This window comes from Leptidea sinapis, chromosome 13, assembly GCF_905404315.1.
Source record: "Leptidea sinapis chromosome 13, ilLepSina1.1, whole genome shotgun sequence".
NCBI lineage: Eukaryota > Metazoa > Arthropoda > Insecta > Lepidoptera > Pieridae > Leptidea > Leptidea sinapis.
In genome coordinates, this window is record NC_066277.1 from 13,547,567 (window position 1) to 13,561,311 (window position 13,745).

Here is a 13,745-nt window from a genome sequence, read left to right on the forward strand (position 1 = left end):
TTTTATCAAATCAATGACACATTATCTACCTAATTTCAATGCAGTTTTACTACTTTATAGCTTTTACTACATGAACTCATGAATGAATCGTAATTTAGGCATAAATCACGGTGTACGGTAAAAAATCATATCTGATGAATTAACTGTATTTTTTCTATACAAATGCGAAGCAATTAGCAAATTAGAGTTATCTCTTTTTCGCTTGCGATAATTGCATTTACTATCCTTGTTTGACGTGTAATCGTAATTTAGTGTGCTATTGCAATGTTTAATTATTCATGTGTGCGTTAGTGTATAATTTTCAAACACCGAATGTTGTCTACGTAACCTATCTATATTTTTAAATATCATTGCTCCCATCTGACCGGCCAGATTGTAAACCACTTATTTTACACATTTTTTTATTTCATGTTATAGCTTAGAAAATCTTACGCATTTACTATATAAATAATTAAGCACATTACTCTGAATAAATCACGAATAAAGTAAAAGAAAACGAAAATTCGTAACAAAAATTATTGATAACAGTCACTTTATTTTAAATGAATGACATGTCACATGACACTAAAACCAAAACAAACGAAAGAGTTGAATATATGTTAGAGCAAGACAGCGTTTGCCGCCATTATTTTTAGCAATGCCATACATATTCGAGTTTATTACAGAGTTGCGCCAGGCTGACGAGAAGTAGTGTCGGTAACTTCATTACAAATAGAAAGGACAAAGGACAAGCGGAAGCGAATAGCTTAGTATGAGATAGAACGGGAAAGAGCTTGTCACAATATATGTCAACTTTGCGACAAACAAGAGCTGTTATGTCATCGGTTGGCGATTAGCTTGCGACTAGTATTTTTATGATTTTATTATTTTCAAAAATATTTTGTGTGATATACAGATTCATATAAAGTTATAAAAGTTAACACCAAGGTTGGGTTAGTAATAGTATTACTAATAAGTATTACTTTTCAATATAAAGTGCAACAATCTTGTTTATTTACAAAATTTATTTTATTTAAATATAACAGGAACTTACTTACAGCTAACAAAGAGTATTCAGCAGTGTATTCAGACAAATAAATTAAAAATTATATTTTAATCATCTTATGTGTGGTCATTTGAAAATATGTGCATTTATATGGATAATGGTAATATGTAGAGGCAATGTTTTTTTGTGAAAAATACACAATATAAGTATTTAACTGATATACCTATTCGCTTGAACCATTCTGATAGAATGAAAAGATATCGCGATTGAGAGGAGGAAAATTTAATAATTTTATCAAATTAGTGTAATTTCATCGGTCCTCGATAAATCTACAAAGTTTGAACGAAATCTAGCCGTTTAAAGTGGGTCAAAATCGCGCCCAAAGAAGTCGGTTACAAACATACAAATATACAAACATACAAGTGAACCTAACATAAAGCGTGTAAAAAGCACTTAAAAGATCATTTTGTTTGCATCATAATTGAGAAGTCTTTTTAGAAAACTTTTAATAGAATTCATACAAAAATCTTACGTACCATGTTGACATGTTTACATTACGTTTGTAATACAGATATTTTTGGTTGTCAATTGTCACAAGTTACTTAATATCTAGCGTTGGCATGAAAATGAAATAGAATTGTTCAAATTAGTCGGATTAAAATCTGTAGTTCACCATTTGTTCACGAACATTTGCTATGGTTCCTAATTCCGTCGGTGTGTTCGAAAACAAAATAGAGTAGGGTCACTACCGAAACATCGTTTATTTTGCGTTCGTTTATGAAGTTTCGTTTCGGAGAAAGAGAGTAGACTCTCTAATTTTATTATAATGTCGGAAATGTCATCATTAAAGCATAAAAAGGCATTCATTTTCTCAAAATTAATTCCTTTAGAATTATTTTTGATGTCATTTCTAATATCCTAGATACTACTACCACTTGGGAAACAAATGGTGCTCTGAGAGAGAAGAAGTGGCGCAAAAACTCTCCCAGCATTCTTTTTTTGCGCTCTTTTTAATGAAATATATAATTTTGTACTGTCTAATAATATATGTTGTTGATAATCATAATCTAGTACCACTCTGTCCGATCAGTTAGATATTCAGCTGTGGAGTAGTACGATTTACGACACAGCCATTTTTAATAAAACATTTAAATTTATTTACCTATAGATGATGGCTGGGACTTTATTATAAAAGTGTATTCATTTACCCTTAAAGCTATTATGTATCTTATGAAGCCTACTAGAATAAGTTTCTTTTTTATGGAATAGGAGGACAAACGAGCGTACGGGTCACCTGTTTTTAAGTGATCACCGCCGCCCACACTCTCTTGCAACACCAGAGGAATCACAGGAGCGTTCCCGGCCTTTAAGGAAAGTGTACGCGCTTTTTTTGAAGGTACCCATGTCGTATCGCCCCGGAAACACCGCACAAGGAAGTTCATTCCACAGCTTTGTAGTACGTGGAAGAAAGCTCCTTGTAAACCGCACTGTGGAGGAGCGCCACACATCCAGATGGTGAGTATGATATCCTAACTTGTGGCGTGTCGTGTGAAGGTGGAATTCGGCAGCAGGCGGCGGTGGATTCTGTGCGAGTCTGGTAATTAACCCGGACGAGTCTGGCCCGATTGTGCTGACGTCAAAAGACGGCTGCGTGACTCTCCCACTTCTAAAAAGCCCTTAGTCGCCTCTTACGACACCCATGGGCCTGGGACTCCCCTATTCTTTTTATGCCCCGGGGAAAGTACAGGGCAAGTTACAAGTAATCCCTTATTTCTAGTGTTATATTAATGAAAATCACTATTAAGAGCAAAAAGGTGACAATTTTTGTGAACGTATATTAAATTTTCATAAATGTACTGACAATGAAGTCTTTTTTTTATGGAATAGGAGGACAAACGAGCGTACGGGTCACCTGGTGTTAAGTGATCACCGCCGCCCACACTCTCCTGCAACACCAGAGGAATCACAGGAGCGTTGCCGGCCTTTAAGGAAGGTGTACGCGCTTTTCTTGAAGGTACCCATGTCGTATCGTCCCGGAAACACCGCACAAGGAAGCTCATTCCACAGCTTCGTAGTGCGAGGAAGAAAGCTCCTTGAAAACCGCACTGTGGAGGACCGCCACACATCCAGATGGTGGGGATCATATCGTAACTTGTGGCGTGTCGTGCGAAGGTGAAATTCGGTGGCAGGAATCAGGTTGAACAGCTCTTCAGAACACTCCCCGTGATAAATGCGGTAGAAGACACACAATGAAGCGACGTCTCTACGCAACGCCAAGTAATCCAGCCGTTCACAGAGCGCTAGGTCCCCGACAATTCGAGCTGCTCTGCGTTGCACGCGGTCAAATAAATCGAGCTGATACTGGGGTGCGCCAGACCAGAGATGACAGCAATACTCCATGTGAGGCCGGACCTGCGCTTTGTAGAGCGCTAGAATGTGGGCCGGCTTGAAGTATTGCCGTGCTCTATTTATGACGCCCAGTTTCTTCGAAGCCAATTTGGCTTTGCCCTCCAGATGGCCACGGTATTGGCATTCGCTCGAGATTTCGAGACCCAGTATTCCGATACTAGGCGAGGCTTTAAGGGAAGGGTTCTCGAAGAGCGCTGATACGGCAATTGGGGTTTTTTAGTGTTAAACGCGCAAACTTGAGTCTTCTGGGGGTTAAATTGGACAAGGTTCAATTTTCCCCATTCCGTGACCTTCTCGAGAGAGGACTCGTTATAAGACACAAGTTTCTCCCGGCACTGCTCGACGTTTTCCCGAGAGAGACCTGCATGGCCCGTGTATACGGCATCACCAGTGCTGTCGTCTGCATAGCAATGCATGTTGGCGGTGTCCAACATATCATTGATATGCAGAAGAAACAGCGTGGGAGATAGCACACAGCCTTGGGGCACTCCAGCGCTCACGGGCTTGGGATTCGAGCAATCACCGTCGACAACGACCTGTATGCTGCGCCCAGTGAGAAAACTGGAGGTCCACTTGCATAAGCTCTCGGGAAGCCCAAAAGATGGAAGTGGACCGTACTGCCGGTCGTTGATCAACTGGTGACCCTCAAGGTATACCAAGAGCTGGCGGTTAATTATACTCTCCATGATTTTGGAGAGTAGGGAGGTAATAGCAATAGGCCTGTAGTTTGCCGGATCCGAACTGTCTCCTTTTTTTGGGATCGGATGGACAAGGGCTGACTTCCATGAATCAGGGACTACGCCTTTTGAATAAGAGTGCCGGAATAAACGCGTTAGCACCGGCGTCAACCCAGGGGCACACGCACTAAGCACGATTGGAGAAATGCCATGCGGCCCGCTCGACTTCCTGACGTCCAACGAAAACAGAGGTCGCCTAACAGTCTTCTGTCGGAACTGTACTTCAGGCATGGAGCCCCGACACCGCGGGATGGTCGGCGGTGTTTTTCCGTTGTCGTCAAGAGTCGAGTTGGAGGAAAAAAGAGTGCACAGGAGATCGGCTTTCTCTTTTGCCGTATGGGCCAGGGTGTTATTCCTCATGTGCAACGGCGGCATGGACGGCTGGTTGAAGTTACCAAGAGCAGCTTTCGACAACGACCAGAACTTGCGTGTTCCGGTCGGGTAGCTGGAAAGCTGCTCGCCAATTTTGACGACGTGCTTCGATTTCGCACGGGCGATTTGCCGCTTAAAAAATCTGGAGGCACGGTTATATTTCCTCTTCAGAACTTTGCAGTTCGGATCCTTTGAGCCCAGCGCCGCAAACCAAGTTCGATACGCCTGTTTTTTGCAGTCGGATGCTGCTTTAACTGACACATCGAACCAGGGCTGTGATCTGCAACCGATCGGTACTACAGAGCTTGGTATAAAAATATCCATGCCCTGCAGTATCACATCGGCTACTGCAACGGCGCAGGCACTAGGATCATCCGAAGGGAAACAAACCCTGCCCCAAGGGTAGGATGCAAAAAGGAACGCATCTTATCCCAATCTGCTGGCTTGTAGTGCCAAACGCGGCGGGTCGCTGGTGGTCTGCGACGTTGCCGTCGGATAGGCACTACACTCCTGACCAGGCAATGGTCGGACGTTCCGAGAGGGGCGTCGACAGAGACCTGGTAACCATCGGGATGTGTAGTCAGCAGAAGATCTAATAAGGACGGCATGTGGCTTTCCACATCCGGGAGCCGCGTTGGCGACTCAACCAATTGGGACAGACCATACGCCAATGCAAAATTATGCACAGATCGCCCTGCGTAGTCTGTAGTACGTGATCCAAGCCATTCGGCATTGTGCCCGTTGAAATCACCCAAGAACACGATTTCAGCGGAGGGGATTTGAGCAAGCACGTCATCAAATGCCGCTTGAACGCAGCCCATGAGTTGATCCGTTTCTGCGTTACCACTGTGAGACCTGTAGACACACGCATAGATGCGGACGCGGTCCTCTAAATCTACGCGGAGCCAGAAAGTAGACAGGTCCCTACCCTCAAAATTGCCGAGACGGTGACAGCAGATGTCCTCCCTAACGAACACACATACCCCGGCATGAGGCATGAAATTATGCTCAATTTTGTACCCGGGGTACGTTAAATATGATGTATCGCTAGGTCGAGATATCTGCGTCTCCGTAAGAAAACACAAGGCCGGCTGCGCCGTCTCAAGGTGCCGTTGGACGACGTTTAAGTTGGAGTGAATTCCTACAAAAGTCCACGTTAAGCGTGGAGCGGGGTGCCGTGATATTGCTGCCCTGTTTGTCCTGTGACATACGCGGTACTGTGCCCTCCCCAGAATACGAGGGGCAGCCCGAGCGCAAATGCTCTGGGAGAGATTCTCCGGCTCTACAAGATCCGGTACCCTCCTGGGGTAGTTTCTCTTTCAATACCGCTCTCATATTTTGTGTTGGGGGGGGGGTGGCCTCCGGTCCTCGACACTAACCTATGCGAAACATAGCGGCTATAGGCCGCTATTTCACGCCGGTATTCTGTGCGAGTGTGGTAAGTAACCCGGACGAGTCTGGCCCGATTGTGCTGACGTCATAAGACGGCAGCGTGACTCTCCCACTTTCAAAAAGCCCGTAGTCGCCTCTTACGACACCCTTGGACCTGGGGCTACCCTATTCTGTTTACGCCCCGGGGCAGCACAGGGCAAGTCATAATATTTATTTCTTTATATTTTTCTTTGAGAGACTGTCTATATATAACCAAGCTGATATAAAACACGAAAAGCGGCAGCATCTATTGGTCGCAACATTCGTATACTCTCTATTCTTTCTAACGGCGTATGCCGCAGAGCTGGATGTATCTGCTCGCCCAACTGAAGCTTTTTATCTAACGTAATAACCAAGAAGACAGTAGGGTCCACAAGTTTCAATCTCTGGTCATTGTTAAGTACGTCGTTTTGTACCTCTACTGTGTTTGATGTAATGTACCGTAAACACTTTGTTTCTTTATTGTTTAAGTGTAGATTATTCGTCTCAAACCAACGCAATATCTTTGAGAGTGTACTCTTTGTTTACCTCTTCATCAATATCTACACGTCGCTTCACTTTACAAATAAGTGAAGTATCATCAGCAAACAATACAATCTCATGGCCATCGTCACAAACGGTGAAACGTTTAACATATATAAGAAACATAGAAAGGACTGAGAATAGAACCCTGCGGAACACCTATTCCTACAGGTTTGCCCGAAGACCGTTTGCCATTTACATCGACTATCTGAACTCTTTCACTTAATATGATATTAAAAAATTTAGGGCTTTTTTTTTACTCCTTAATGCTTTAGTTTTAGGAGTAAATAGTGGAATATGTCAAATGCTTTGGACAAAACACAAAGAATGCCCAGTGCATCCTGTTTATTTTCCCAGGCGTATAAGATGTGTTCAATGAGTCTAGTACATTATTATTACATTCATTGTTGATAAGCCGCTAGTGAAACCAAATTTATTTTTGTTCAATAGTTTACAAAAATACAGTTGTAGCTGCTGAAGCAAAAGTTTTTCAAAATATTGACTATAAACAGGAAGCACTGAAATAGGCCTGAAATTTGCAGGGTCAAAAGAACTGCCCGATTTAAACAAAGGTATAACTTTGCTGTATTTCATGAGATCAGGGAACACACACTCATCTATGCATTCGTTTAATATTATTGCTAATTCAGGTGCTATAATGTCAAGTATGTTTTTTACAATATTAGTCGAATGGTCCCATAGGTCCTTAGTATTTTTTAGGTTAATTTGAAGATTTTTAGTACCTATATTCCTTTAAAATACTTACTTAAATTTCAAATCAATGGAAGACGGTGAAGAGTTTAGGTCTTTGGTCGTGATAATTGGGTTTTCAGAGAAGTATTTAAAGAATTCATTTGCAATTTCTATTTCTGAATTTATAACGCGATTATTAATATTTAAACACATGGAGGTGTTACGGCAATTCGATCTACCAGTTTCATTGTTCCATTCCAAGTTGCTTTTACTTTATTATTACTGTTTTTAATTTTATCTGCAATGAAACGTGTTTTCGCTTCATGACAAACTACTTTAAAGCGCTTGGAGTATTTTTTCTATATATTTTAAATTCTTCATGTTTCTCATAATAAAGGTCATATAAGCGTTTACGACTTTTGTGGATACCCATTGTTGCCCAATCATTAAAACAATGTTTGTTGTTTCCTGTTACCGTTACTGGAGTAAAAATCCTGTCAAATCCCTCACAAAAGGAATCGAAGACTATGATATAGTGAAAATTAGCAGTTTAACCACAGTGTAAAAATGGTATAGTATTTACCAAATTATTTACATTATCTCGTACAATCGTCACCATTTTTGGTCTGACGTTGCCCAATCTTGTATTTAGTTTTATAACTTGCCCACTATGGTAGGATTGAAGATTATTAATTATAAGTTTACTAGTAATAGTAGCATTTGTAAAAATATTGTCTAAACAGGTTTCTGTATTGTTCAATGAAATGAATCACAAATTGTACCTACTCTGTGATGTAATACAATGTCAATTCCTCACATCATACATGGGATGACAGAATTGTTAATCAGAATTATTCCATAGATTGACAATGTGAAGTGAGGAGACTTTGGTTCGTCACTTTGCATTGAATAAATTTTTCATTAGCTTAATTTAATTATCAGTATTTGAAATGTGTATACAAAATCTTATCAGTTCATACATCCTATAAAAATTTTGTGAGGCAATTGTGCCAATAAAATATAGGTCATGTTTGTTTACTTTTCTGTTGTGATACAATAATTCCAGTTAATGTCTTAGTGTTTTGATTGTTGATAAATTATTGACTCCCAATGGATAGAGGAATGACGTGCGAACATCTGAATAGGCTAGCTGATGTTCTTGAGAGAGATCTCTGGCAGTCCAAAGAGGTAAACTGCTCCTAACTTTCTCGTTACCATCTATATAACCTTAAATATAATGCCAAAATAAAACCGTAATTGTATTTCCTTACTAATTATGTCTAGACTTACGCAATATATGATTCCTAGTAAGTCACAAAGTTTACTTCCTATAACAATGTTGTACATTATACTTATTTTAAGCTAAGTCATTGTTTACTTCATGGTTTTGTACATTATTGAATATATTTAATCTGTACTGTGTTTAAAGGTATATAAAATACGATATTATAAAATTCTTAAGGTTTAATCCAAATGAATTTTAGTAGTTATATAGATATATTGATATCATAATATCAAATAAGTGTAATGTATCATTATACTCTCATTAGATATAAAAAATATGAAATCAATAATTTAATAATATAAAATTCATTTAGGCTAAGATGTTACAACTTTATTAGAAAAAACAATATACATGGGATTCACTTTTTATTTTATAAGAGGCAGTTTTTATTTCATATGAGATCTATACCTTGTGAAGCCAAATAGTGTTTTTAACTATTTTTTTCTAATTATAAGAAAGGAGTGACCTTAAATCATTACTTTTCTATGGGTGGCTCACTAGGAAACTCTGTCCAGTTATTTAATATGAATAGGTCTCTCTTTAAGTTTACACCATCATTTATTCAGTTAGGACACAATCACTTATGAATGTCAAAGATTTTACTACCTAAGCTAATACTACCCAAAGATAGGACTGACCAGGCACCACAAGCAGCTCCTGTTTCACGAGCATGACACATTAACCAGTCATTGTTATTCTTGTACATATATTTTGGGAAGGTAACAACCAGTCCCACAACACTGCCACATGCTGTGCCATTTACTTGAGCATGAGAAACCGTGAACCCTCTTCCTAACACCTTAGTTGCTTTTAATTGTTAGATAGATAATTTATAAGTCTAGATAGAGCCTCTTGCTGTTAGACAACCGATAAAAACAGGCCAGGTTTAATACATCAGTGTGTGACAAGCTAGGTCTTACACTTGGTACTTTGTGTTAGTGTGCCTGCATTGCTCAAAATAGAGTTTAACTCTAAACATAATTTTTTTCAATGTTTCCACAGCTGTCATAGTCTATCTACATGTATAAATAATCTAAGGTTTCACAAATAGTTCTTTTCTTATGCTCTTACGGTCGTTCCCAATATTCAGTCTATCTCTTACTTGAGATAAAAATCGTAACTATCATCGACTTTTCTGTCTCAATCAACTTATCGACGGTAACTCACCCTATTTTTACTGCTGTCTGTCAATTGGTCGACATATAGCTTACCAGCTATAGAAGTTTGTATGGAAATTGCAAATCACATGTCCCTATATTAGGTGATATTCAGCTTCAGATTATTGACTGCCAATTACTGACAGTAGAAGGTAGTAATTTATCTCTATCTGTAGATAATATGTTGGGAATGACCATTAATGGGCCCAAAATGATGTGTCACAACCTTCTTCACTCACATTTAATTCTTATATTTTTACAGAATCTGACATGCTTTGACTGTGGCATGACAGGACCAAATCTATGGATTTGTTTGCAACCTGAATGTCACCATGTAGGCTGCTCTGAAGTTAAAAATGATCACAGTACAATACATCACCAGGTATGAGATTTTTTAAATATTAGAGCTACATATTTATACAAATTTTATATTTGAAAAAAAAAGAAACATATGAGTAAGTTATGAACGATGGGGGACTCGAACCCACTACCTTTCACGTTCCGTGCGAGTGCTTTTCCAACTGAGCTGACCGTCTGAGTGACATATCGTCATAAAATCTTGTATGCTTTGTTCAACTCTCAGGTTGTGGCTACATTGTGTTCGAGCCCCTCATTGTTCATAAAATTTTGTTTTCAAATTTTATTTGTGTATTAATCCCAGAAGTGAGGGTTATCACTTTAAAAATATAACAAATTGTTTGGAGCTACATAATTTGAGTACAGTGTTTATTAATTAAGGTGTAATTAATTCTTGTTATCAACAATGAATGTTGTTAAAGCCAAAGGGTTTGTCTCCAAATATTCATTTTTTATGTTGTATATAATTAATAATAACAATTACACTTCACAATTAGACAATCCTCTACACAATACACTATTATTATGAGTATTATGTAGCTAATGTGTGAGGTCGATTGCCTCCCAAAAGACTACAGCTCTAATATTCGTAGTTTTCTAAAACAAGCTGTACATCACCATTTTAATCGGTCTGTGTATTATTACTAATGTAATCGGGTTGCCAATCTCAAAAAAAAAAAAAAACCTCAATAGGGATTTTTCATCAAGTTTTATTATACACTCGGACAAAATTTCAGCTGCCTATTGCAATTTATGAGTATGAGATACAGCCTGCTGCTGAATGCCATAGTAATACTTCTCCACAGTACCCTGAAGGAACACAGACATGGTGATCTCAAGTTCTTCATACATCCCATCTCTGTGCTTCTGATCCAGTCCATGTTCTATTCTATTCTATTCTTCCTACTATGGCTCCTGTGGCGGTATATCACAAGTTTGCCGATGTCACATTAAGGTAGACCACCAAGCTAAGAGTATTATTTTACTAATTTTAATGGTAGTGATCGGTGCTTACGATTGAAACAAGTTTTATTTTCTTATACTTGAAACAAATATACATGCTGTTAGGACTATAAAGGACATACACAAATATAATTACTTAAATTATTTGATATAAGTACTTAGTGCTATTTACAACTTAATCTTATTTATTTTAATATAAATATATTATTATCTTTGGGTAGTATTAGCTTAGGTAGTAAAATCTTTGACATTCATAAGTGATTGTGTCCTAACTGAATAAATGATTTTTATTTCTTTCAATACTTTCTAAAAATAAGCAATTTAGGTAAATGGTGTAAACTTAAAGAGAGACTTATTCAAATTAAATAACTGGACGGAGTTTCCTAGTGAGCCACCCATAGAAAAGTAATGATTTAAGGTCACTCTTTTCTTATAATTAGAAAAAATAGTGTAAATAATATATAGTGTAAATAATGTGTAAATACACAAAATATATATAAAAGGAGTGAAAACTAGGGAGAGGAGACATTTAAAGGAAGTTGGGTGGGGAATTTCAGGAGGTATAAAATTGTACAAAGAAGGTTGCGTTAAAGGGCAATTGAAGAATAAATGATCCACGTTTCCCTCATCTAGACCACATTCACACAAGGAATCTTAGTTTAGCCAAAAATACAGTCCATGTTAATTATAAATGCATTGTCTTTGGAACTGAATGGACACATCAAACACTCTGTTGAGTTGTTGAATTTCAAAAGTTGAGACCCATACAGAAAACCCATAAAGAACTAATTATTAACATGGCAAGTTAAGTAAAAGCTCGTAATTTTAGTTATTACTAGCTGTGCCTGCTACATCTATCACGGGATATTCATATATAAGATAACAAAAAACATGTCTAAATTTGTCCGTTAGTATGACAATTTACACTATTTTATGACTGGATTCATTAATGACCTAATCCGTAGACGATTATCGGAGTTCCACTAACAGTTTTAGTATGTCAAAATAGAATTCGAATTTTGTCTCATCATAATTTGATTTTTAAGATTTCCCGCAGGTGCATTATTATGAGTTGTATGTGGACGAGGTCGCGGGAAGTATATTATACTGATCATTTTCATTAGGCAATCACTTACTAGGCATCAATGTTTTTATTCAATAAATGACTATTTAAATATAAGAAAAATTGACACATACATCTGACATGAATATTACTATTTTATTAGAATTATAATTGTATTGCTCAGTGTATAATACTTAATGGTTAGGTTCAATTTTGTATGAAATAAAATTCTATACTACATAATATATATTTGCATGCCTTGTAGGTAGAATAAGAGAAACGTAATCAAAGTAGTGGTCCGTGAGTTTTAATACGTTTATTTATCATCACTTAAACTTCAACATTTGTTTATGGCAACTGTGTCACTTTGTCTTGTGTCATTACTGCCAATGACATAAGAAGGCATAAAAGGCATTTATTTTCTCAAAAATGATTCCTTTAGAATTCTTTTTGATGTCATTTCTAATATACTAGACACTACTACCGCTTCGGAGGGAGAGAAGAGGCGGCGCAAGAAACTCTCCCATTCCTTTTTTTTGCGCTCTAACTCTATTAAATATTATGACTCCTGAAAACAGCACAGTGTAGGGCGTATTTGACTGGTTATAAAAATAGGACCTACACAGGATCTGGTGTGTAATGTAGTTTGGATGTGCACGGCTCATAAACGGACACAAGTCATGCAGACATCACAAAACATGTAGACAATGCATAACAAAGGAAAAGAACAAAAGCAGAGACAAGCAATTGATTAGAGTTTAATTTTTTGTGTGTGTATGGGCCTTATGAGAAAGCTCCTGGTCGCTCAAAGGGCAATTGAGAGATCGAATCAGGAATGAGGAGATTCGTAGGAAAACCAAAGTCACCGAAATAGCCCAAATGATTGCGAAACTGATGTGGCAGTGGGCAGGGCATATAGTTCGACGGACAGATGGCTGTTGGGGCAGTAAAGTCCTCGAATGGTGACCACGTAACGGAAGACGCAGTGTTGGTAGGCTCCCCACAAGATAATAATAATACTGACACACTTTTTACACAAATTATCTTGCCCCAAATTAAGCATATAGCCTGTGTTATGGGTTGCAAGACAACGATATATCTAATACAATAATACTTACTTAAACATACATATAAATACATATTAACATACATAAATACACTCGGCGGCACAATTAACCGCACACCTTGATTTATTACGATTTTGGTTAAAAAAAATTGTGGCCTCACTTGTGAATGTTATTTTATAACGTAGGTATATTGAAGTAAAATGAAAGATAATATTGTTTTTAATTGTTACGTTTATTTATAAAAAATTCTGAAAAACACTTTGACCGTAAATTAACAAATGTGATGAAATGGCGTAAAAATAAAAAATCTGCTGAATAAATGAATTCTAATAGTGCGTATTTCCACCTCTAGCCCTCATGACTTCCATCAAACGGTTTGGCATGCTGTCGATGACATCTTTGATCTGTTGTTGTGGAATGTTCTGCCACTCCTCAATCACGGATTGTTTTAATTCATCTATGGTAGTTGGAGCTGGTATGCGGCTTCGAACACGTCTTTTTAAATTGTCCCATATGTGTTCAATAGGATTTAAATCTGGGCTCCGGGATGGTCATGTTAATTTTCGAATGCCGACGGTATCCAGGTACGCGGTAACAACTCTAGCAACGTGGGGGCGAGCGTTGTCCTGCATTAATAAAAAATCTTCGCCAATAAATGGAGCAAATGGCATTACATGAGGTTCCAACACTTCTGTTACATACCT

General features: G+C 38.1%; 1 protein-coding gene across 1 annotated transcript in view; it reads left to right on the forward strand.

The window, feature by feature from the left end:
* Window positions 1-8,026: 8,026 nt before the first annotated feature.
* Window positions 8,027-13,745, forward strand: part of LOC126967623 (ubiquitin carboxyl-terminal hydrolase 20) — a 44,523-nt gene continuing 38,804 nt past the window's right edge. The window contains exons 1-2 of the mRNA XM_050812181.1: window positions 8,027-8,337; window positions 9,854-9,973. Of these exons, the coding sequence (XP_050668138.1) occupies window positions 8,260-8,337; window positions 9,854-9,973 (198 nt within the window). The 5' untranslated portion in view covers window positions 8,027-8,259. The remainder of the gene's footprint in view (window positions 8,338-9,853; window positions 9,974-13,745) is intronic.